This window comes from Theropithecus gelada, chromosome 6 (assembly GCF_003255815.1).
Source record: "Theropithecus gelada isolate Dixy chromosome 6, Tgel_1.0, whole genome shotgun sequence".
Taxonomy (NCBI): domain Eukaryota; kingdom Metazoa; phylum Chordata; class Mammalia; order Primates; family Cercopithecidae; genus Theropithecus; species Theropithecus gelada.
In genome coordinates, this window is record NC_037673.1 from 43013715 (window position 1) to 43036777 (window position 23063).

At 43.7% G+C, this 23063-nt stretch overlaps 1 protein-coding gene across 15 annotated transcripts in view; it reads left to right on the top strand.

Moving 5' to 3' along the window:
• ZNF131 (zinc finger protein 131) overlaps window positions 1–23063 on the top strand; it is a 54619-nt gene that overhangs the window by 20397 nt on the left and 11159 nt on the right. For 7 of the 15 annotated variants that reach the window (XM_025388996.1, XM_025389003.1, XM_025388997.1 and 4 more), the window contains 2 exons: window positions 18587–18944; window positions 19047–19269. In XM_025388996.1, coding sequence (XP_025244781.1) covers window positions 18587–18944; window positions 19047–19269 — 581 coding nt within the window. Of the gene's footprint in view, window positions 1–18586; window positions 19270–23063 lie in introns of all 15 variants that reach the window. The other 8 variants (XM_025388990.1, XM_025389001.1, XM_025388993.1 and 5 more) reach the window with 2 other exon arrangements.

A 23063-nucleotide genomic window follows, 5' to 3' on the forward strand; every position in this document is an offset into this window, starting at 1 on the left:
CTCTGTGGCCCTTTTGCTGCTCATGGTAGTGAGTGGTATGTCACTTTGGAGAAGGTTGTGGCTCATGCCTGTAAATCCCAGCACTTTGGGAGGCCAAGATGGGTGGATTGCTTGGGCCTCAGGAGTTTGAGACCAGGCCCTGGGCACCATGGCGAAATGCGAACTCTATGAAAAATACAAAAATTAGCTGGCATTGTTCCGTGCAACTATAGTCCCAGCTACTCAGGAGGCTGAGGTGGTAGGATTGCTTGAGCATGGGAGACTCAGAGGTTGCAGTGAGCCGAGATTGCACCACCGCACTCCAGCCTGGGTGAGAGTAGGACCCTGTCTCAAAAAAAGCAAAAAACTGGGATCCCAATAGTACCTAAAATCATCAGTGCTTTTCAGTATAAACACAGTAACGTTGATTTGTTTCTTGAGCCAGATAGGCATGTAATATGTTCTGAAGAGTTCCCTTTGAAAAGAAGAAGGCAGTAGTATTATATGTTGGCTGTTTATAATAATGCAATTTTTAAACTTCTACAGGGATGGTTTCTGTTGACTTTTTTCCCTGTTCATGAGCTGTATTTTACTGTTTATTCGTATATCTTTAAAAAAAGATATCGTATATCTTTTTTTTGTTAAAAATTAGATTTTTGGCTCACACCTGTAATCCCAGTACTTTGGAAGGCCGAGGCAGGTGTATCGTGAGGTCAGGAGTTGAAGACCAGCCTGGCGAAGATAGCGAAACCCCATCTCTACTAAAACTACAAAAAAATTAGCCAGGCATGGTGGCGGGCTCCTGGTAATCCCAGCTGCTTGGAAGGCTGAGGCAGAGAATTGCTTGAACCGGGGAGGAGGTGGTTGCAGTGAGCCGAGATCTCGCCACTGTACTCTAGCCTGGGTGACAAAGCGAGACTCCATCTCAAAAAATCGTTTTCAAAATGAAAAGAAAAAAAACAAAACAAAAATCTGTTTTTTTTTTTTTTTTTAGTTGGAGTCTCGCTCTGTCACCCAGGCTGGAGTGCAGTGGCGTGATCTCGGCTCCCTGCAACCTCCACCTCCTGGGTTCAAGCAGTTCTCTGCCTCAGCCTCTCGAGTAGCTGTGATTACAGGCGCCTGCCACCAAACCCAGCTAATTTTTTTGTATCTTCAGTAGAAACGATGTTTCACCATCTTGGCCGGGCTAGTCTTGACCTCCTGACCTCGTGATACACCTGCCTCGATCTCCCAAGGTGCTGGGATTATAGGCATGAGCCATGGCGCCTGGCCAAAAATTGGATATTTTAAAATAAGTTGTATTTAGATCCCATCCCCATTCTCTCTCTCAGACATGATTTGTTTGGGTTTGGTTTGTTTTTTGAGGCAGGGTCTTGCTCTGTCACCCAGGCTGGAGTGCAGTGGCACAATCTCAGCTCACTGCAGCTTCAACCTCCCGGGCTCAAGAGATCCTCCCACCTTAGCCTCCCAAGTAGCTGGGACCACAGACGCTTGCCACCATGCCCGGCTAATTTTTGTATTTTTTTTAGAGACAGGGTTTCATCATATTGCCCAGGCTAGTCTTGAACTCCTGGGCTCAAGAGATGTGCCCACCTCAGCCTCCCAGAGTGCTGGGATTATAGGCATGAGCCACCATACTTGGCCAGACATGGTTTCTTTTTTTAATCTTTCAAGCTTTTTTTTTTTTTTTTTTTTTTCCTCTGGAGACGGAGTCTCACTCTGTTACCAGGCTGGAGTGCAATGGCGCAATCTTGGCTCACTGCAGCGTCTGCCTCCGGAGTTCAAGCAATTCTGCTGCCTCAGCCTCTTGAGTAGCTGGGACTACAGGCACATGCCACCACGCCCAGCTAATGTTTGTATTTTTAGTAGAGACGGGGGTTTCACCATGTTGGCCGGGATGGTCTCAATCTCTTGACCTCATGATCCACCCGCCTCTATCTCCCAAAGTGCTGAGATTACAAGCATGAGCCACCGCGCCCAACCTCAAGCTTTTATTTAAGTGCAGTGATCCAGGATCGATTTTAGATCTTGTTGAAAGCAGCCACATCCATGGACTACATCATAGTCCTCAAAAGCAGTGATCTGCTTCTCCACTGTTGCAAGTTTATCATCTTTGACTACATACTGTATTTGAAGTTTCTTAATTTCCTATCCCACTGGAACTAGTTTAGATGAGCCAGACATTGTTTTATTGTTGTTACTGGTTTAGCAACTTTCCTGGACTTGTGTAATTCCTTTCCTGTAATTCTATACAGTCTGTATTTTGTGTGTATGGCCATTGAAGTCTCTGCATAGGTAGTTTACTGAACAAAGTGATCATTGGACAGAAATTTTCTTAAATGTCTTAAACCAGTAAATCTCCACATTTTTGTTGGGGAACTCTTTATAGGGCACACCATCAGTGTCCCATCGAGCAGTTTACAACTACTTTAGCCTTTATTTCGTGTGTTAACAGAACCTCCAGGTCACGTAGAGAGTTGCGAAGGTCTTTCCTGGACATGTATACAGCTCTCTGCATGTGCATGGCCTTCTAGGTTCTCTGGAATATGTCAGAGGTTTTTTTTTTTTTTTTTGGAGATGGAGTTTCGTGTTGGTATGATCTCGGCTTACCGCAACCTCCACCTACCAGGTTCAAGTGATTCTCCTGCCTCAGCCTCCTGAGTAGCTGGGATTACAGGCACTTGCCACCATGTCCAGCTAATTATTTTGTGTGTTTTTAGTAGAGTCGGGGTTTCACCATGTTGCCCAAGCTGGTCTTGAACTTCTGACCTCAGGTGATCTACCGGCCTCGACCTCCCAAAGTACTGGGATGACAGGCATGAGCCATCAGAGGCCAGCCTGTCAGAGCTTTTTAAAGCCCCCTATGAACATCTCATTCTCCAGTTTTTCCTTTCAGTTTTTGTTCAGCTTCTTGATAGCCCAAACTTGTAATGCCACCACAGTAGCTGCAATAATAAACAGTTGCCATTGATTGTTTTTTGACAAATGTCTTGTGGTTAGAGCTATTTGAAAAGTGAGCTGTGAGTCAGATCAAATCTCCCAATATTTTATCCTGTCTTAGATTTATCTTTTAAGGAAGTGGCATGTGTAAAGCTCTTAAAACCATACCTGCCACATAATAACATGATTATGCATATGTTCTTTTCATTTCTTGGAATGCCATCTGTCTGGTTGTTCATTGGCAAAATTTTACTCATCTTTCTGGTCTCAGGTGAGAGTCAGCAACCTGTTCTCTGAAACTTTTCCTCACTGAGCCAAGCAGGTTGACTTAGGTACTTCTGTTATTCAGTATTTGTTGTTTTACATTTTTCATTAAAACAGTAATCATATTAGTGTTCCCACATTTTTCTAAGAGTCTCCAACCTCTCTGAGGCAGGGATTATGTGTTTTTTTCATCTTTAGGAGGCGTTTGGATGGGTTTGAAAAACTACCTCGAAATTACGCCTCTTGGAATACTCAGTTGCCAGATTTATGTCCTTTTCTTCCCTCATAAGCCTTTAAAATCTCTTTCCTTGCTGTTCAGTTCTGAATACAAGCTGGCTTACCGCACTCTGCAAAACAAAAGCCTGGTAGCAGCACTTTTCTTGTTCTTTAATTATTCCTGTTTGGGATAGGGATCTGAGTTCAGTAGGTCATACCTATAGTTAAGACAAGCATAGGAAAACTGGTTAAGAAGTAGTTTATAGCCAGGTGCAGTGGCTCACACCTGTAATTCCAGCACTCTGGGAGGCTGAGGCAGGTGGATCACTTGAGATCAGAAGTTTGAGACCAGCCTGACCAAAATGGTGAAACCTTGTCTTTACTAAAAATACAAAAAGTAGCCAGACATGGTGGCATGCACCTGTAATCCCAGTTTTTGGGAGGCTGAGGCAGGAGAATCGCTTGAACCCGGGAGGCAGAGGTTGCAGTAAGCCAAGATCGCACCACTGCACTCCAGCCTGGGTGATAGAGTGAGACTCCATCTCAAAACAAACAAACCAAAAAAGAAGTAGTTTACAATTTACCTCAACACTTGTTCTTGAAAAGAACAAAAAGAAACCGTACTTTTTCAACATAAGATGCCCAATTTTTTTCCTTATTTTAATATATTTCAAATAGGAATTCCCTTCAAAAGTGAGTGGCCAGGCAAGAGTTAAGTTAGTTTCAACTGTTAATAAATTCTTGTAGTTATTTGTGTTACTGATACCAGACAAGTTGAGTTTGTCATTTAAAATGTCTTCCAATTGATTATACCATGAGTTGATCCTTAAGTGGAAAGTTATGGTAGAATTGGTATTGGAGTGTTTCTCAGTGGGGTATTAATTTCATATTAATGGAGCAAATAAATGTCATCAAAGGAATGACTACAAAAGCAATAACCAAGGGCTTTATGGGACCTTAGGAAGACATGATTTAACAGGCTAAACAATTCAGGAATAAAAATTAATTTAGCTGGACTACTTAAGGCAATTGTATGACTATTTTGCAAATACAGAAGGTGCGTAAGGTACGCTTGTCACATATGTATTATAGAATTATTTTGAAATGTAGGGTAAACCTTTTGAACGACACCGAAAAAAAAATTAGGATCTCATTTTGCTTTGCTGAAATTACATTATTGTTTACTTAAAACTGTATGGCGGGACACGGTGGCCCACGCCTGTAATTCCAGCACTTTGGGAGGCCGAGGCGGCGGATCATGAGGTCAGGAGATCGAGACCATCCTGGCTAACGTGGTGAAACCCTGTCTCTACTACAAATACAAAACAAAATTAGCTAGGCGTGGTGGCAGGCGCCTATAGTCCCAGCTGCTCAGGAGGCTGAGGCAGGAGAATGGCATGAACCTGGGAGGCGGAGCTTGTAGTGAGCCGATACTGTGCCAGTGCACTCCAGCCTGGGCGATAGAGCGAGACTGTGTCTGAACAACAACAAAAAACAAAACTGTGTATGAGTTGGGCGCAGTGGTTCATGCCTATAATCCTGGCACTTTGGGAGGCCGAGGCAGGCAGATCACCTGAGGTCAGGAGTTCGAGACCAGCCTGACCAATATGGTGAAGCCCTGTCTCTACTAAAAATGCAAAATAGCTAGGTGTGGTGGTGTGCGCCTGCAGTCCCATCTACTCAGGAGGCTGAGGCAGGAGAATTGCTTGAACTCAGGTGGTAGAGGTTGCAGTGAGCCAAGATCACGCCATTGCATTCCAGCCTGGATGACAGAAAGAGACTCCATCTGAAAATATATATATATATGTACAGTGATAAAGATACCACCACAGTCAAGATTGGGGAACACTTATCATTCTAGAAGCTTGTCTCATGATTCTTTGCAGTTGATCCTGATCTCTAGCCCCAGGCAATCATTGATCTGATTTTTATCACTAGTTTTTCTATAGTGTATCGTACAAAGTTCATATTTGACTTTATTTACCTTAGCAGTGTGTTTTAGAGATTTGTCCAGGTGGTTGTAGGTGTTATTTTGTTCCTTTTCATTGCTGAGTAGTATTCCACAGGGTGAGTATACTACAATTTGTTTATCTGATGACTTTTGGGTAGTTTTTTTTTTAGTTTTTGTCTATTAGAATAATGCTGCTGTATACAACTCTTTGAGTGGATATATGCTTTCATTTCTCTTAGTAAATATCTAGAAGTGGAATAGAGCTTAGTTGTTTGGTGTGTGTATGTTTAACTTTGGAAGACAGTTTGTCAGTTTTTTAAAAAGTAGTTTTATGACTGGGCGTGGTGGTTTATGCCTTTAATCTCAGCACTCTGGGATGCTGAGGTCGGTGGATCGCCTGAGGTCAGCAGTTTGAGACCAGCCTGACCAACATGGTGAAACCCCATTTCTACTAAAAATACAAAAAAATAGCTGGGTGTGGTGGTGGGCACCTGTAATCCCAGCTACTTGGGAGGCTGAGGCAGGAGAATTGCTTGAACTTGGGAGGCGGAGGTTGCAGTGAGCCAAGATCGTGCCATTGCACTCCAGCCTGAGCGACAAGAGCACTTTTTTTTTTCTCAAAAAAAAAAAGGTGGTTTTTTGTGCTGGGCATGTGGCTCATGCCTGTAATCCTAGTACTTTGGGAGGCTAAGGCAGGAGCATACCTTGATCCCAGGAGTTCAAGACTAGCCTGGGCAACATGATGAGACCCTTGTCTCTACAAAAAAAAAAAAAAAAATTTTTTTTAACTAGCTAGGTGTGGTGGCACATGCCTGTAGTCTCAGCTACTTGGGGAGCTGAGGTAGGAGAATTGCTTGAGACCAGGAGGTTGAGGCTGCAAGTGAGCAGTGATCATGCCGCCGTACTCCAGCCTGTGCAACAGAACGAGACCCTGTCTCAAAATAAAAAAGTGGTTTTATCCATTTACATATTTGTGTGCAACACAACTACTTATGCCCTGTCTTCACCAGCACTTGATTATTGTCAAGATTTTTTTAAACTTTAGGTCAGGAGATGGCAAACATTTTATTAAAGGGACATAAATATTTAGACTTAAATGCCATATAGTCTCTGTTGCAGTTATTCAGATCTGCTGTTGTAGCAAGACAGCTATAGACAGTATGTAAATGAATGGATGTAGCTATGTTTTAATAAAACTTTGTTGACATAAAACATGCTACTACTGTTAGGCCAGAGTTTACTGATTCCTGCTTTAGTCATTCTAATTGGATATATAGTGGTGTGTTATTGTAGTATTAATATTTTTAAAACTTTAATAAGGTATAATATGTAATAAACTGCCCATCACTCTCTAGTTGCCTTGTGTAATTTTGTAATCTATTCCTCTCTTCCTATTCCTATCTTCATCCCTACAATTTTATGTACACGTTAGTAGTATGGTAGTGCTTGTCTGATTTCTTTCACTTACCATAATTATTTTGAAATTCATGCCGGGTGTGGTGGCTCACGCCTGTAATCCCAGCTCTTTGGCAGGCCGAGGCGGGCAGATCGCTTGAGGTCAGGAGTTCAAGACCAGCCTGGCCAACATAGCGCAACCCCATCTCTACAAAAATTAGCTGGGCATAATGGCGGATGCCTGTAATCCCAGCTACTTGGGAGGCTGAGCGAGAATTGCTTGAACCTGGGAGGCAGAGGCTGCAGTGAGCCGAGATCATGCCATTGCACTCCAGCCTGGGAGACAGAGGGAGAAAAAAAAGACTGGGCACGGTGACTCACGCCTATAATCTCAGCACTTTGGGCAGCCGAGGCGGGTGGATCAAAAAATAAATAAATTCATGTATATTAGTGTGTGTATAAGTAGTTCATTCCTTTTTCCTGCTAAGTATTCCATTGTATGGCTATATCACAATTTGTTGACTCACCTGTTGACAGACATTTAGGTTGTTTCCAGTGTTTGGCTATTACAAATAAAGTGGCTATGAATGTTTGTGTAACAAGTTTTTGGATATATGCTTTCATTTTTCTTGGTAGATACGTCTTAGTAGAATAGCTGGCTTGTATGGTAAATAATATATGCTTAATATTTTAAGATACTGCCAGACTCTTTCAAAAATGGTTATGCCATTCTACATTCCATTCTGCAGCCTATGAATGCTCCAGTTTTTCACAGCCTTGTTAATACTTGATATGGTTGGGCTTTTTTATTTTAGCCGGGCTGGTGGGTATATAGTGGTTTAAATTTGCATTTCTCTAATGACTAATGGTGTTGGATATTTTTTAATGTGCTTTTTTGCCATCTGTTTGTATTCCTTGGCAAGGTGCCTGATCAGATCTTTTGCCTATTTTTTAAAATGAGGTTATTGTCAAGAACTGGGTGGGGGCAACATTGCGGGGGTCTGAAATTTTATCCTATTTGCAAGGTAGTAACTTTTTAACCAACAGTTTCATGGTTGCCGGCAAGAGACATGAGACTCTTGAGTCAGAGAGAAAAGGACTTGATTACTTAGAGCAAAGAAAGCAGCATGAGTTCCATGTTTGTATCAGTTTTTCTTGTTCCCTGTCCCCCTAGTCCCACAGGGGTGACACAGTGTACTGTGCTCACAGTTGTTTGCATCACAATTGAGGAATTCTGAGCTTTAGGAAACCCAAATCTTTTATAATGAGCTGCAAGCAAACCTGCCTAACCTTTGCTGTAGAAGAAACATTATTATACTGGACAATAAATAAACCTACTCTCCACTCTGGAAGAGGACGGGCTCTGTTTTCCAGAGTCCTTTGCTATACAGACAACTTTGAAAAGATAGTCCAAAATAAAAGGCTCTCAGTGTCTTAGTTTATAAGACATGCAGAAACATGAGGATCCATGGAGAGTTGTCTTGTTCCATATCCTTGTTTCTGTATTATCCTGGCTGGTACTGAATTTTCCCCATAAGTACATCACTTTCTTTAGCCACTCTGAGTAATCTGATCATATGGACCAGGACCTGGCTGGGTACGGTGGCTCACGCCTGTAATCCTAGCACTTTGGGAGGCTGAGACGGGTGGATTATCTGAGGTCAGGAGTTCGAGACCAGCCTGGCTAATGTGCTGGAACCCCATTTCTACTAAAAATACAAAAAAATTATCTGGGCGTGGTGATGCATGCCTGTAATCCCAGCTACTCAGGAGGCTGAGGCAGGAGAATTGCTGAGGCTGCAGTGAACTGAGATCGCGCCATTGCACTCTGGCTTGGGCAATAAGAGCAAAACTCTGTCCCAAAAACAAACAAACAACACAGGGACCAGGACCTAATCCATTCAGTTTTTCTCATACTGGATTTATTTAAGGATTTATTGAAGTCAACAGAACTTTAAGCAGCAGGATTTGGCCACCCTGCCCTGTTGACCTTAATCATGCAGCCACCCCACTAAGGTTCATCCTGGACTCAATCAACTGAACAAATCTCTAGAAAAACAGGTGACTTTCTTTTTCAGTTTCTGTATTGACTTTTCCACTTAGCCCTGGGCATTAATCTAAGTATAGCAAGATGTTTTACAGTTACAATTACAGACTCCGCATTGTCCCATCGGGAGGATGTCTACTAGGGCAAGTTTATCATTCATGACAAACCTGGCCCCCCAGTGGCTTGAAGCTGACATAAATGCCTTCCAGAGCCCAAGCAGTAACAGTGTACACATCAGCTTAAGTCATGCACAATGTTGTACCACTTTTTTAATTGGATTACTCCTACTGTTAGGGAAAACTTCCCACAGGATGTGCATAAATAAGTCAGTTATTACTCTAGGAAGCATCCCTTTGAGAATTTCTAACCAAGAGTATCCTTAAATGAGACCTCCACAGTCACCCAAGGGCTGCTTGGTCTTCCTTAAACACTTGATGGTCTCCTATAACCACCTCTTAGGTGTAAGTCATTGTTTTGTTTTGTTTTTTTGAGATGGAGTCTCACTCTGTCGCCCAGGCTGGTGTGCAGTGACACAATCTCAGTTTGCTGCAACCTCTGCTTCCCGGGCTCAAGCAGTACTCCTGCCTCAGCCTCCCTAGCAGCTGGGATTACAGGCACCTGCCACTACACCCTGCTAATTTTTGTATTTTTAGCAGAGTTGGGGTTTCCCCATGTTGGTCAGATGGGTCTCGAACTCCCGACCTCAGGTGACACACCTGCCTCGGAGTCCCAAAGTGCTGGGATTACGTGCGTGAGCCACCGCGCCTTGCAAGGCATTGTATTTTTTTGAGGCAAGGAAATTAGTACCTGGCTTCCACACAAGCATAGTCCCAGGGGCACATAGGAACCCTGAAAGGAAAGTACTGTTTGCAATTGTACATGCTTCCAAAGTAGGACCTGCATCAGTGTAGAGGCACAGATTGACATGGCCTCCAATGTAGTCTCCTTTCCCAGTTCAATTAGAATGATTGAGTCTAGTTCTGGTTTTTGGAGAGACTGTGAGGACAGGACAGTCCTATTTATTTATTTTTATTTATTTTTTTTTGAGATGGAGTCCCGCTCTGTCGCCCAACCTAGAGTGCAGTGACGCAATCTTGGTTCACTGCCTCCGCCTCCCAGGTTCAAGCAATTCTCCTGCCTCAGCCTCCCCAGTAGCTGGGACTACAGGCACGTGCCACCAGACTGAGCTAACTTTTGTATTTTTAGTAGAGACGGGGTTTCACCATGTTGACCAGGCTGGTCTCGAACTCCTGACCAAGTGATCTGCCGGCTTTGGCATCCCAAGGTGCTGGGATTACAGATACGAGCCAACACGCCCAGGCGAGTCTGTCCTATTTATCACAAGCTCCTGAATGCCAGCTGAGTTAAGTAGTAGCTGTCCACCTCATGGACTGATCTCAGCTATGAGAATGGTAGTGGAGCATGGTGTTTTGCCTCTGACATACAGGAGTCATCCCCAGCTGTTTTTAGAAGACATGTTGGTAAAGTTAAGGGAAACAACTTGGCAGGGAATGGCAAACACAGTAGTCAGTTTAAAAATGCTTGTAGCCGTTGGAGAGACTTGCAACTGAGCATTTTTCTTAATTTGAAAGGTTCTAGGGGCAGTTCTGAAAGACAAAGTAGGTTTGTTTTGTTTTGTTTTTGGAGACAGGGTCTCACTGTGTCACCCAGGCTGGAGTGCAGTGGTGCAGTCACAGCTCACTGCAGCTGTAACTTCTCAGGCTCAAATGATCCTCACACCTCAGCCTCCCAGCAGAGCTGTGACTGTAGACATGTGCCACCATGCCCAGCTAATCTTTTATAGTTTTTTGTAGAGATGGGGTCTTACTATGTTCTCCAGGCTGTTCTTAAACTCCTGGACTCAAACGATCCTCCCGCCTCAGCCTCCCAAAGTGCTGGTATTATAGGTGTGAGCCACCATGCCCAGCTTGACAAAGATTATTGTCCCTCCTGCCCCATATCTTCTGGAGTCGTAAGATGTTTCTCTCCCTAGATGTCAAGATTGTCATTCCTCCTTCACCTCTTTTCCAGTCATCCCCTCCTCTTATCCAGACTTTTCATCTGGTATGGTCAAATACAAGAAGGGCAAGGACATTTAAAACTTAGAGACCCATTATGTTTCCCACTTTGGCTCACATGGGCTGTTATAAGTGAGTGTACTTGGCAAGCAGTGAATTCAATCCAAGTAGTCAGTATTCCTATAAAATGATGTCACTCCATTAAGAGAATCCAGATGGCCAAACTAGAATGAAGTTCGAATTTCCTAAGCCTGGTTTTGACCAGACTGTCACCTTTAAAAGGTACCAGGCTGTTCCAGGATTATTGTTGGGGAAAAGAAAATGTTCAAGAATGTTCACGACGGGCCAGGCGCAGTGGTTCATGCCTGTAATCCCAGCACTTTGGGAAGCTGAGGCGGGTGAATCACCTAAGGTTAGGAGTTTGAGACCAGCCTGACCAACACGGTGAAATCCCGTCTTTACTAAAAAAAAAAAATACAAGATTTGCTGGGCGTCGTGGCACATGCCTGTAATCTCAGCTACTTAGGAGGCTGAGGCAGGAGAATCCCTTGAACCTGGGAGGCGGAGGTTGCAGTAAGCCAAGATCGTGCCATTGCATTCTAGCCTGGGCAACAAAAGCAAAACTCCATCTCAAAAAAAAAAAGGATGTTCAGGGCACAGAATCCTGCTTTTTCAGATTAGGTTTATATTACTTCCCTCGCCTTCTGTCTTCATCATTATCCAGGAAGTAGCCAAGAAGACATGATCCCTTTCTAGGGACAACTAAATTCAATGATCAAACTGCTTTACTCAGATTTTTGGACAAAGAGGATGTGAGGGAAGTAGAGTCAGAAATCATTTTGAGTCAGTGTTTGAGAAAGCTGTTGCCATACTCAACAAGATACTCAGTATCTATGGATGGTAGCATGAAAGGTCCATCATTACCTTGACTATTAACCAATTATTGATTAGCTTTTGTGGTCATTTTTGTGTATATGATAAAGCTGAACCATTATCAGACTGCAGATGGTCTAGAAAGGTGAACATAAGGCATAGAGAAGTTTCAAGAGCCATAGTGGTGTGGCCAGAACCAGCTGATGAGACTGGAACAGCAACAGTTTAACCTAAAGAAGTGTCAGCATGTCACCATGGCGGGGTGGGGTGGCTCACGCCTGTAATCCCAGCATTTTGGGAGGCTGAGGTGGGCAGATTGCCTGAGGTCAGGAGTTTGAGACCAGTCTGACCAACATAGTGAAATCCTGTCTGTACTAAAAATGCAAAAAAATTAGCCAGGTATAGTGGCGTGTACCTGTAATCTCAGCTACTTGGGAGGCTGAGGCATAATTGCTTGAACCAGGGAGGTGGAGGTTGCAGTGAGCTGAGATCGCGCCATGGCGCCCCAGCCTGGGCGACAGAGCTAGACTCCGTTTAAAAAAAAAAAAAACAGTGTCAGAAGTGTCAGCAGTGGTAAAGCACCACTGACAGCCCTGCATTGGGGTCACAGCTCCAGTATAGTCAGTCTGCAAGGAACAGTCAGAGACAGTGCTCTGTATTATGTGATCCTTCACTATGAGACAAGCAGGCCAAGCTGTAACAGGTGTCACAAGTCTGACGTAACAGTGGCAAACTTCTGCATAAGAAACATAGGGTCCTCTAATTTGTGCCCAGTCTCTGATGGTGGTGGATGTGTTACCATATCCAGAATAATGTTGGCTCTAGACTTTGTTAGTGGCAATCTGGGCAGTGCAGGCTTGGTTAGCAGCTTGATTCCAGTTGGTCTCATTAGAGAATAGTCCCTTATGCACATCTAAATGAGTGACCCAGATAGTTCCGGCAACAGCTGCTATTTTTTCTACAGTTTTGGCCCCAGAGGCGTGGATGTCTTTAATCTGCCAAGTCTTCCAAGTAGCAGACTAAACAGCTAGACCATTGGCAACAACGTAAGTGCCAGTGAAAATATAGCAAGGTTAATTTGGGGGAATGTTGACCAGAGTCATGAGGACAGCCTTGAGTTCTGCCCACTGAGCAGAGTGACCATGTCTGCTTTGGGTTTTCATTGTTGGTGCAGAGGCTGAGCACTTGCAGCAGCCCAGTGAATACCATCAAATTTCAGCTTAGCCAAGCCATCAGTGAATTAAGGGCTCCATTAATCTGGTGACTTTGCTTTGGGCAACAGTTGGGCAGCTGCTACTTTTTCATGATGGCCAAGGGGTCCACTGCTTTCTTAAGTATACCATTTCTATTTGACAAGTGAAACTTGGTGGACATTTCTCATACCTTGTTAGTCATGAAGTCTGAGTTGACTCACCCCCAGATGGGAATATCAGGCTGGAGAATCTCAAGACCTGCATGGGTGGTTAGGGATCAGTTTCAACAAGAGCCCAAAAGCAAACTAATTTTTTTTCCTCAGATGTGGTGTACCTTGGGAGCTGTGTCAGGGTTCAGCAAGTCCAAAACCCAAGGAATAACCTTTGGGTAGAGACTGCCTCCTTTTGCCAGAAGCTCTAATCTACAAAAGCATCGGGTTCAGACTAGTAGCTCAAAGGGTTCATTAGCGTTGTGATGCCCTAAAGGTAGAGAGAATGCACTGCAGTTCGATGGTTAACTTCCAAAGCAGCCTGTTGGTTGGAGCCCTACTTAGAGGTTGCTGATTTGCTTGCAGGTTAGCTGCTAGAAAGGAGAAAGTAGAATGCCTAAGTAAGGCACATACTGCCCAGCACCCAGAGAGTCCAATAGGATGCTGGGCTTTATTTTTGTTGGGAGGAGGGTAGGAGAAGAAACAGTTTTTCTTTGTTGGATGGAGTGTTATGAATCTATCTTTATAAACTTTACCTGATGAGTAGGCCTCTGAAATTTGCTGGGGTTTATCAGCAACCCCTGCTGATGGAGGTGTGATAACATTGCAGTTCAGGGCCTTTGAGACTGAGACTTCTGACTTACCAATCAATAAGATATCAATATAACATAAACTAGACATCAGAGAATAGAGACACTGCACTAAATCCTGACCTCACCACTAGTGGCAAATGTCAGGGAGGTTTGCGCCACTGTTCTCTTAGCTTTTCTTCCCAGTTGGGGTGATTCCCTCTGGTACTTACGGGATGAAGAAGTATAAAGGCACTTCCTGCTGTACATTCACATGTTGAAGCAACAGCAGTATACATAGAATCAGCCGTACCACAAGGTCAAGATAGCTTCCCTTTCCTGCTGTGAACCATGCCCAAACCCCATCAGTTAAAAAATGCAAGTCCATCCTGTCCCCATGGAAAAGTGGTTATGGTGAGTTTGGCACCTTAATCTGAAATAGTCATGGAAGTTTGAGTCCTTCCATTCCTGAGTTTTCCCCAGTATACTTGGCTGAGTATGTTGCTTTCAATCCCCTTTGAGAATAGGGAGAATTTGGCTCCACTCCTAATTATCTTTCTCCTAAAAGCACTAAGTCAGAGGAGAGGGTAGAGGAGGACGAGATGTGGAGGGAGAAAGGTGACTCTGTGCCAATAAGTAAGGCACATTTACTTTTGGTTTCAAGCAGCACAGAAGCTGCATGTGGCTTGACTAAACAAACCTCCAGTGTTTTAAGCCCACCCAGTGACCTCAGTCAGTGTAATGTCATCCCTACTGACACTCATCTATTTCAGCTTCGGTGATTCCTGAAGAGTACACTCTTCAGTCACTGGCTGGGTGCAGTGGCTTACGCCCGTAATCCTAGAACTTTGAGAGGCCAAGGTGGGAGGATCACTTCAGCTCAGGAGTTTGAGACCAGCCTGAGCAACATAGTGAGACCTCGTCTCTCCACCCCCACCAAAAAAAAATTACACCTTAATTCTGGGCATCGCTGCCCTGTTGTTATTCTTTTGCCTGGTTTTAACATAAAGGTTAGGGAGCTTTTCAGCAGCACTGACCATAAGAATTCATATTACTTTGGATCCTTTTCTCATTCGCCAGTGGGATCTTCATCACCATTGTAAACCCAATTGGACTGGAAGGCTCTATCTATTCAATATCTTATCTGTGGTTTCCCATAGGAGTTTATCTCAAATACATCTCTCAAAGAAGGCCCTTACAGAAGCCAAGACTTGACTGCAAAAAAAATCTTGGAGACCTTTTACTGTCCTCTCCAAATAAATCAAAGGTGGGCATGATAAACTGCAGGAAGAACTGAGCCCAAAGCTGGCCCAGGTTTTAACATTCTTCCTTGATAAGTATTATGTTCTTCCCTCATCTCCCATATGAACCGGCCAGAGCCGTGACTCACCTGGCTTCTGCCTATAGCAATCACAAATTTCCCTTCTTTTACATTCATTGTAGGTGCATATTATTGTAACTTGTCTGAAAAGAGGCAGAACCTTCTGTCCCACCCACCCATTCCCAATGAATCTTAGTATGGTTGTTAATCATGGGGCAGACATGGTACCAGATTGATAAAAGAGTCTGTCTTTCTCCCACAGAAGAGTTTGCAATAACCAGGGCACCATTTCAGCAGCTATTCTTGAACTTGCTGCCTAGTACTCTTCCTGCAACCACCTTCCAAGTTTTGCTTCATTTATAGGTACTTTTGTTTCCTAAAGCTACTACTGTAACAAAGTACCATAAACTGGGTGGCTTTAAACAACAGAAATGTGTTGTTTCTCAGTTCTGAAGGCTAAATGTCTGAAATCAAGGTGTTCATAGTGCCATGATGCCTCCCAGGACCCTAGGGGGAGCATCCTTTTTGCCTCTTCTAGCTTCTGGCTAAAAGGTGTTTCTTGGCTTATGGTAGCAGAACTCCAATCTCTGCCTTCATCTTCCCATTGCCATCTTCTCTGTCTTCATAATGGCTTTCTCCTGTGTCCAGGTTTCTTCTTCCTTGTAGAGACACTAGTTGTATTGAATTAAGGCTCATCTTAATAACCTCTTTTTTTTTTTTTTTTGAGACTGAGTTTCACTCTCGTTGCCCAGGCTGGAGTGCAATGGTGCCATCTCGGCTCACCACAGCCTCCAACTCCTGGGTTCAAGTGATTCTCCTGCCTCAGCCTCCCGAGGAACTGGGATTACAGGCATGCACCACCATGCCTGGCTAATTTTGTATTTTTAGTAGAGACAGGGTTTCTCCGTGTTGGTCAGGCTGGTCTCAAACTCCCGACCTCAGTTGATCCGCCTGCCTCGGCCTTCCAAAGTGCTGGGATTACAGGCGTGAGCCACCGTGCCAGACTTTTTTTTTTTTTGGAGACAGAGTTTCACTCTTGTTGCCCAGGCTGGAGTGCAATGGTGGGATCTTGGTTCACCACAACCTCCGCCTCACGGGTTCAAGCAATTCTCCTGCCTCAGCCTCCCAAATAGGTGGGATTACAGGCATGTGCCACCATACCCGGCTAATTTTTGTATTTTTAGTAGAGATGAGGTTTCTCCACGTTGGTCAGGCCGGTCTTGAACTCCCGACCTCAGTTGATCCACCCGCCTCTTCCTCCCAAAGTGCTGGGATTGCAGGCGTGAGCCACAGTGCCTGGCCAGATGTGCACACTTATTTCCAAATAAGGCATAAGGCCCATTCACAGATATTAGGGACCAAGACTTCAACATACCTTTTGTGGAAACACAATTCAACCCACAATAATAGGCAATAAAGTAGAGGGCCATTTTTTGCTTTGTTGACTGTACAATGTAGTCAACATGTTTGCTGCTGGTTCCGGTGGATTTCCCTCAAATCTGATCAGTTGCTCTGTGATACCTCATCCTTCCTTTTCCAGAAAGCCTTTTTTTCCCCAACATCTTATTCTCAATGCCAAAAAACTGGCAAGAGCTATGAGGGATCTGAGATTTTACTCTACTTGCAAGCCTGCAAATTTTCCTGCCACAGTGTCATGGATGTTGGAAGAAGATACAAGACTTCTGAGTCAGAAAGAAAGGATTTTATTACTCTCTACATAGCAAGCAGTATAAATTTCATTTTTATACCAGTTTTACCTTCTCAGGTCCCACAAGAGTGACATAGAGTGGCCCAGGTGAATGTGTATGATTGATTTCTATAGTAACGGACGAATCTCCAGCTTAGGAATCACAAATTTTTTATAGTGGGCTACAAACAATCATCCTAACCTTTTTCCCAGAGATGGGGGTGGGGGGGGGCATTCTCTTTATTATATTGAACAATAAACCTGCCCTTTCTTCTACTATACTATACTGCAGACATTCTTGAAAAGTTCAAAACAAAAGTTTTCAGTGCACAAGATGTGAGGAAACTGAAGAGACTCAAGGAGAATTGTCTCCCAACAGGTGTCGTCCTTTACTGAGTTTATTGAGTTGTGAGAATCCTTTCTTTACTCTAGATATAAGATCTTTAGGCTGGGCACGGTGACTCTTACCTGTAATCCCAGCACTTTGGGAGGCCGAGGTAGGCAGATCACGTGAGGTCAGGAGTTCAAGACCACCCTGGCCGACATGGTGACCCTGTCTGTACTGAAAAATACAAAAATTAGCCTGACATGGTGGCGGGAGCCTGTAATCCCGGCTACTCAGGAGGCTGAGGCAGGAGAACCACTTGAACCTGGGAGGCAGAGGTTGCAGTGAACTGAGATTGTGCTGCTGCACTCCAGCCTGGGCCACAAGCGATACTCCGTCTCAAAAAAAAAGAAAAAAAAAGATATTTGACAGGTAAATGTTTGCAACTATTTTCTTCTGGTCTGTGGCTTGCTTTTTTGTTAACTGTATTTCAGAGGGCAGTTTTTGATTTTGATGAAATCAATTTTATCAATTTTTGCTGTTTTGATTTCTGTCTTTTGTGTACTGTTTATGAAATCTTTCAGCTGGGCACAGTAGCTCATGTCTGTAATCCTAGCACTCTGGAGGCCAAGGCAGGAGGATCACTTGAGCCCAGACTACTCTGGGTGACATAGTAAGACCTCAATTCTATGAAAAATAAAATTAGCTGAGTGTGATGGCATGCATCTGTAGTCGCAGCTGCTTGAGAGGCTGAGGTGGGAGGATCACTTGAGACCAAGAGGTTGAAGCCACAGTGAGCCAACATCACACCACTGCACTCCATCCTGGGTGAGAGAATGAGAAATCTTTCACTAACCAGTGTCACTAAGGTCTTTGTTTTCTTCTAGAAATTTAATAATTCTTAAATTTAGGTCTGTGACCCATTTTGAATCTTTTCATGGATGATATGAGGTAAAGGTTGAGGTTTGTTTTTCCCATGCACATACTTGTTCCAGCACCACTGTTAAATGATTACCTTGGAACTTTTTTTTTTTTTTTTTTTTTGAGACAGAGTTTCGCTGTTGTCACCCAGGCTGGAGTGCAATGGTGTGATATTGGCTCACTGCAATCTCTGCCTCCCGGGTTCAAGCGATTCTCCTGCCTCAACCTGCTGAGTAGCTGGAATTACAGGCATGCCACCACACCTGGCTAATTTTGTATTTTTAGTAGAGATGGGGTTTCCCCATGTTGGTCAGGCTGGTCTCGAACTCCCGACCTCAGGTGATCCACCTTCCTTGGCCTCCCAAAGTGTTGCGATTATAGGTGTGAGCCACCGCACCTGTCTGGCACCTTTTTTCCCCCCCCCAAAAAAAATCAGTTGACTAAGCGTGGGTCTATTTCCATGGACTTTATTCCATTAATCTTCATGTCTATGCTTTCACCAGTACTGTTGTCTTAATTACTGTAGCTTTATAGTAAGCCTTAAAATCAGGTAGGATAAGCCCTGCAGTCTTGTTTTCTAACTGTTTATATAAATTTTATTGCCACTTTATCAGTTTCTTCAAAAAAGCCTGCTGGGATTTTCTTATATTTTTTAAACCCCTACATTATGTATTTCAGGAACAAAGAAAATTCAGCTCCATTAGAGGAAAATACCACAGGAAAAAATGAGGCCAAAAAAAGGAAGATTGCAGAAACTTCAAATGTTATCACTGAGTCATTGCCATCTGCAGAATCAGAACCTGTTGAAATTGAGGTAGAGATTGCCGAAGGCACCATTGAAGTGGAAGATGAAGGCATCGAAACATTAGAGGAAATGGCTTCTGCCAAGCAATCCGTAAAGTACATACAGAGCACAGGTTCCTCTGATGATTCTGCTCTAGCACTGTTGGCAGATATTACCAGCAAGTACCGTCAAGGTGACAGAAAAGGGCAGATAAAAGAAGATGGCTGTCCATCTGACCCCACGAGCAAACAGGTAGAAGGTATTGAAATTGTGGAACTTCAGCTGTCACATGTGAAGGACTTGTTCCATTGTGAGAAATGTAACCGTTCATTTAAATTGTTTTACCATTTTAAGGAACACATGAAATCACACTCCACTGAGAGTTTCAAGTGTGAAATATGCAATAAACGGTATCTTCGAGAGAGCGCATGGAAACAGCACCTAAATTGTTACCACCTTGAAGAAGGTGGAGTCAGTAAGAAGCAAAGAACTGGGAAAAAAATTCACGTATGTCAGTACTGTGAGAAACAGTTTGACCATTTTGGACATTTTAAAGAACATCTTCGAAAACATACAGGTAATTAGCAAATACTTTCTTAAGATATTTTTTTTCCCACATGCACTTCAAATTTAAATATATAAATTCTTTTTTAAAAAATAGTGCCTCAGAAGCCATCTAATGTATTATCTCTAATGTGTAGGCTAAGTATACATTGTGTATAGTATTATATGTTCAAATATTGATGCTTTAAATGCAAATCAGTATCAACTTTGGAAGTAATTGTTATTTTTATGCCTTGTCCAATTTTTGTATTTTTTAAAGAAATAGAGAAAATAGTTTGTGATTTATTTCCTAAAGATTATAAATAATTAAATCTTATAGTGAGACTTTACCATTTCTATTTTTACATTTCTTGTGTTGTGTTACTTAGAGTACATTTACAAGCAGTCCCTGACGGCCGGGCGCCATGGCTCATGGCCTGTAATCCCAGCACTTTGGGAGGCTGAGGCAGGCGGATCACCTGAGGTCAGGAGTTTGAGACCAGCCTGGCCAACATGGTGAAACCTCATCTCCACTAAAAATACAAAAATTAGCCAGGCGTGGTGGCGGGCACCTGTAGTCCCAGCTACTCCGGAGGCTGAGGCAGGGGAATCGCTTGAACCTGGGAGGCAGAGCTTGCAGTGAGCCGAGATCGTGCGGCTGCACTCCAGCCTGGTCGACAGTGAGACTCCATCTAAAAAAAAAAAAAAGTGGCTGGGTGCGGTGGCTCACGCCTGTAATCCCAGCACTTTTGGGAGGCTGAGGCAGGTGGATCACCTGAGCTCAGGAGTTCGAGACCAGCCTGGACAACATTGTGGAACCCCGTCTCTACTAAAAATACAAAAAATTAGCTGGGTGTGGTGGCAGGCGCCTGTAATCCCAGCTGCTTGGGAGGGTGAGGCAGGAGAATTGCTGGAGCCTGGGAGGCAGAGGTTGCAGTGAGCCAAGATCACGGCATTGTACTCCAGCCAGGGCAACAAGAACAAAACTCAAGAAAAAAGAAAAAAAAAAATGCAATCCCTGACATGTTTATACTTCTTTTCCTTTTTTCTTTTTTTTTTTTGGAGATGGAGTCCCTCGGTGTCACCCAAGCTGGAGTGCAGTGGCACCAATCTCAGCTCACTGTAACCTCCACCTCCTGGGTTTAAGTCATTCTTCTGTCTCAGCCTCCCGAGTAGCTGGGACTACAGGCTTGCACCACCACACCTGGCTAATTTTTGTATTTTTAGTAGAGACGAGGTTTCACCATGTTGGTCAGGCTGGTCTCAAACTCCAGACCTTGTGATCCACCTGTCTCGGCCTCCCAGTGCTGGGATTACAGGCATGAGCCACCACATCTGGCCCTTGTTTATACTTTTTAATGTACATTGAATTACCTGCTTTGGCACAGTAGGTAATATATGTCCATCTCTCTCCACCTTTTCAACAGCAAATACGTCAGGACTTGCGGACATCCAGGGAGCTAAGGAGAATAAGGTTTTTATACTTCTCCTGGGAGCCATGCAAGCATGATGGAAATGTCCCAGGATACCTACCTCAGGGCCTCTCCCACATAGTTATTCATCCCCTATTCCAGTCATCTTCCTTTCAGGAGTCCCTGACCTTGCTCAGGTCTCTTGTTTGCTCCCACTCCCCAATCTTTACTAGGTCTCCTGCACCAGACACAGTAGCTACCACCAACGAATTGAATCTTAGATAGTCCCTAAATGTACTATTACAAGGGTATGGAGAGAACAGTTAATACAGCATGCTAAGTGTCAGACTTCTGGACATTTGTTCCCAAGTCTTTGTTATATGTGGTAGTTAAGGCTGTTTAGACTGTTAATACAGTAAATACAACATAGATATCCTACAGTATTCAGAATCTTTCTCTTTGACGCTGGAGTTTGGAGAGCTTCTGGTAAAAGTTTTTAAAAATAGGTTTCTCACCGTCACTTGGTATACATCACTTGAAATTGAGGAACCACATAGATTCAGATGATGTTATCCCCCCCACTGTCCAAACTCTTACTGTCAGTATTCGAGGACTGAATAAATACAGGAATAGCAAAGGGATCTTGTACTTAAGGCTCAGTATGGATTTAAAAGTCTTTAAGGTACTAGTTTGGATAACTAATAGGCGTTCATGAAATCTTTTGGGAAAATGCTTTCTGTTTTCTTTTTTTTTTTTTTTTTTTTGAGACTGAGTCTGGCTCTGTCGCCCAGGCTGGAGTGCAGTGGCCGGATCTCAGCTCGCTGCAAGCTCCGCCTCCCGGGTTTACGCCATTCTCCTGCCTCAGCCTCCGGAGTAGCTGGGACCACAGGCGCCCGCCACCTCGCCTGGCTAGTTTTTTGTATTTTTTAGTAGAGACGGGGTTTCACCGTGTTAGCCAGGATGGTCTCCATCTCCTGACTTTGTGATCCGCCCGTCTCAGCCTCCCAAAGTGCTGGGATTACAGGCTTGAGCCACCGCGCCCGGCTGCTTTCTGGTTTCAAACATATGTATATACAGTCTACTCTTGAACAACATGGGTTTGAACTGCTTGCATCCAGTTATATGCAGATTTCATTCAGCTAAATATGGATCAAAATTATAGTATTCCCAGGATGCAAAACCCATATATATAGAAGACCAGCTTTTAGTATGTGTGGTTCCACAGGGCCGGCTGCAGGACTTGAATGTGCGTGGATTTTGCTATATGAACCAATCCCCCGCATATACCAAGGGACACCTACCTGTTATATATAATATTTGGAAACTGCCTATAGTTATAATTTTTGGTCTTTAGAAAACAATAGTCTGTTGGTGAACATATTTGTGGTAATTGGGTTAATTATGCAAAACGATTGTTATACCAGCAGCACAATAAACAAACGTTGGTGGCCAGGCATGGTGGCTCATGCCTGTAATCCTAGCACTTTGGGAGGCCGAGGCAGGTAGATCAGCTGAGGTCAGGAATTCAAGATCAGCCTGGCCAACATGCAAAACCCTGTCTCTACTAAAAATACAAAATAGCCGGGTGTGGTGGCACATGCCTGTAATCCCAGCTACTTGGGAGGCTGAGGGAGGAGAATTCCTTGAACCCGGGAGGCAGAGGTTGTGGTGAGCCAAGATCGTGCCATTGCACCCCAGCCTGGGCAACAAGAGCGAAACTTCATCTCAAAGAAAAAACAAAACAAAACAAAAACAAATGCTGGTAAGTAACTTGCAAACTTTAATAGCAGTTTCCCATACCCCAGCAGATAATCAGTAGCTTTTATAGCCTATGAATGTGAAAGTAGCCGCAGTTACCTCTTTTACCCAAAACATTACCTACTGACTTTTACCTCTTAGAAAATAGGACAACACAGACCACTTTGGACGTCTTTAAATATGCCTCTCAGGTCTTAGATTTTTTATTTTGGATTGGACAGCAGAATATAGAGTTAAGTACATTATATTGTATGTCTTTCCCTTAGAAATGATGTGAGATAAGTAATTTAAGTAGTTATAAATTACTGAACCATATACCCATTGGAGGAACAGTTGAGCACGTAAAGCAAACTGAACCCCCACTTCATTGTTTTTTAACTTCAACCAATTTCTATACCGGTAATTAGTTCCAAGATAGTTGTTCTCTTCTCTCCTCTCCTCTCTCCTCTCTCTCTCCTTTGAAACAGGGTCTTGCTCTGTTTCCCAGGCCGGAGTACAGTGGCGCCATCATAGCTCACTTGGAGTCTCAACCTCCTGGACTCAAGTGATCCTTCTGCCTCAGCTTCCTGAGTAGCTGAGACTACAGATGTGTGCCACCATGTCCAACTAATTTTTCTGTTTTTTTGTAGAGACGTGGTTTCATCACATTCCCTAGGCT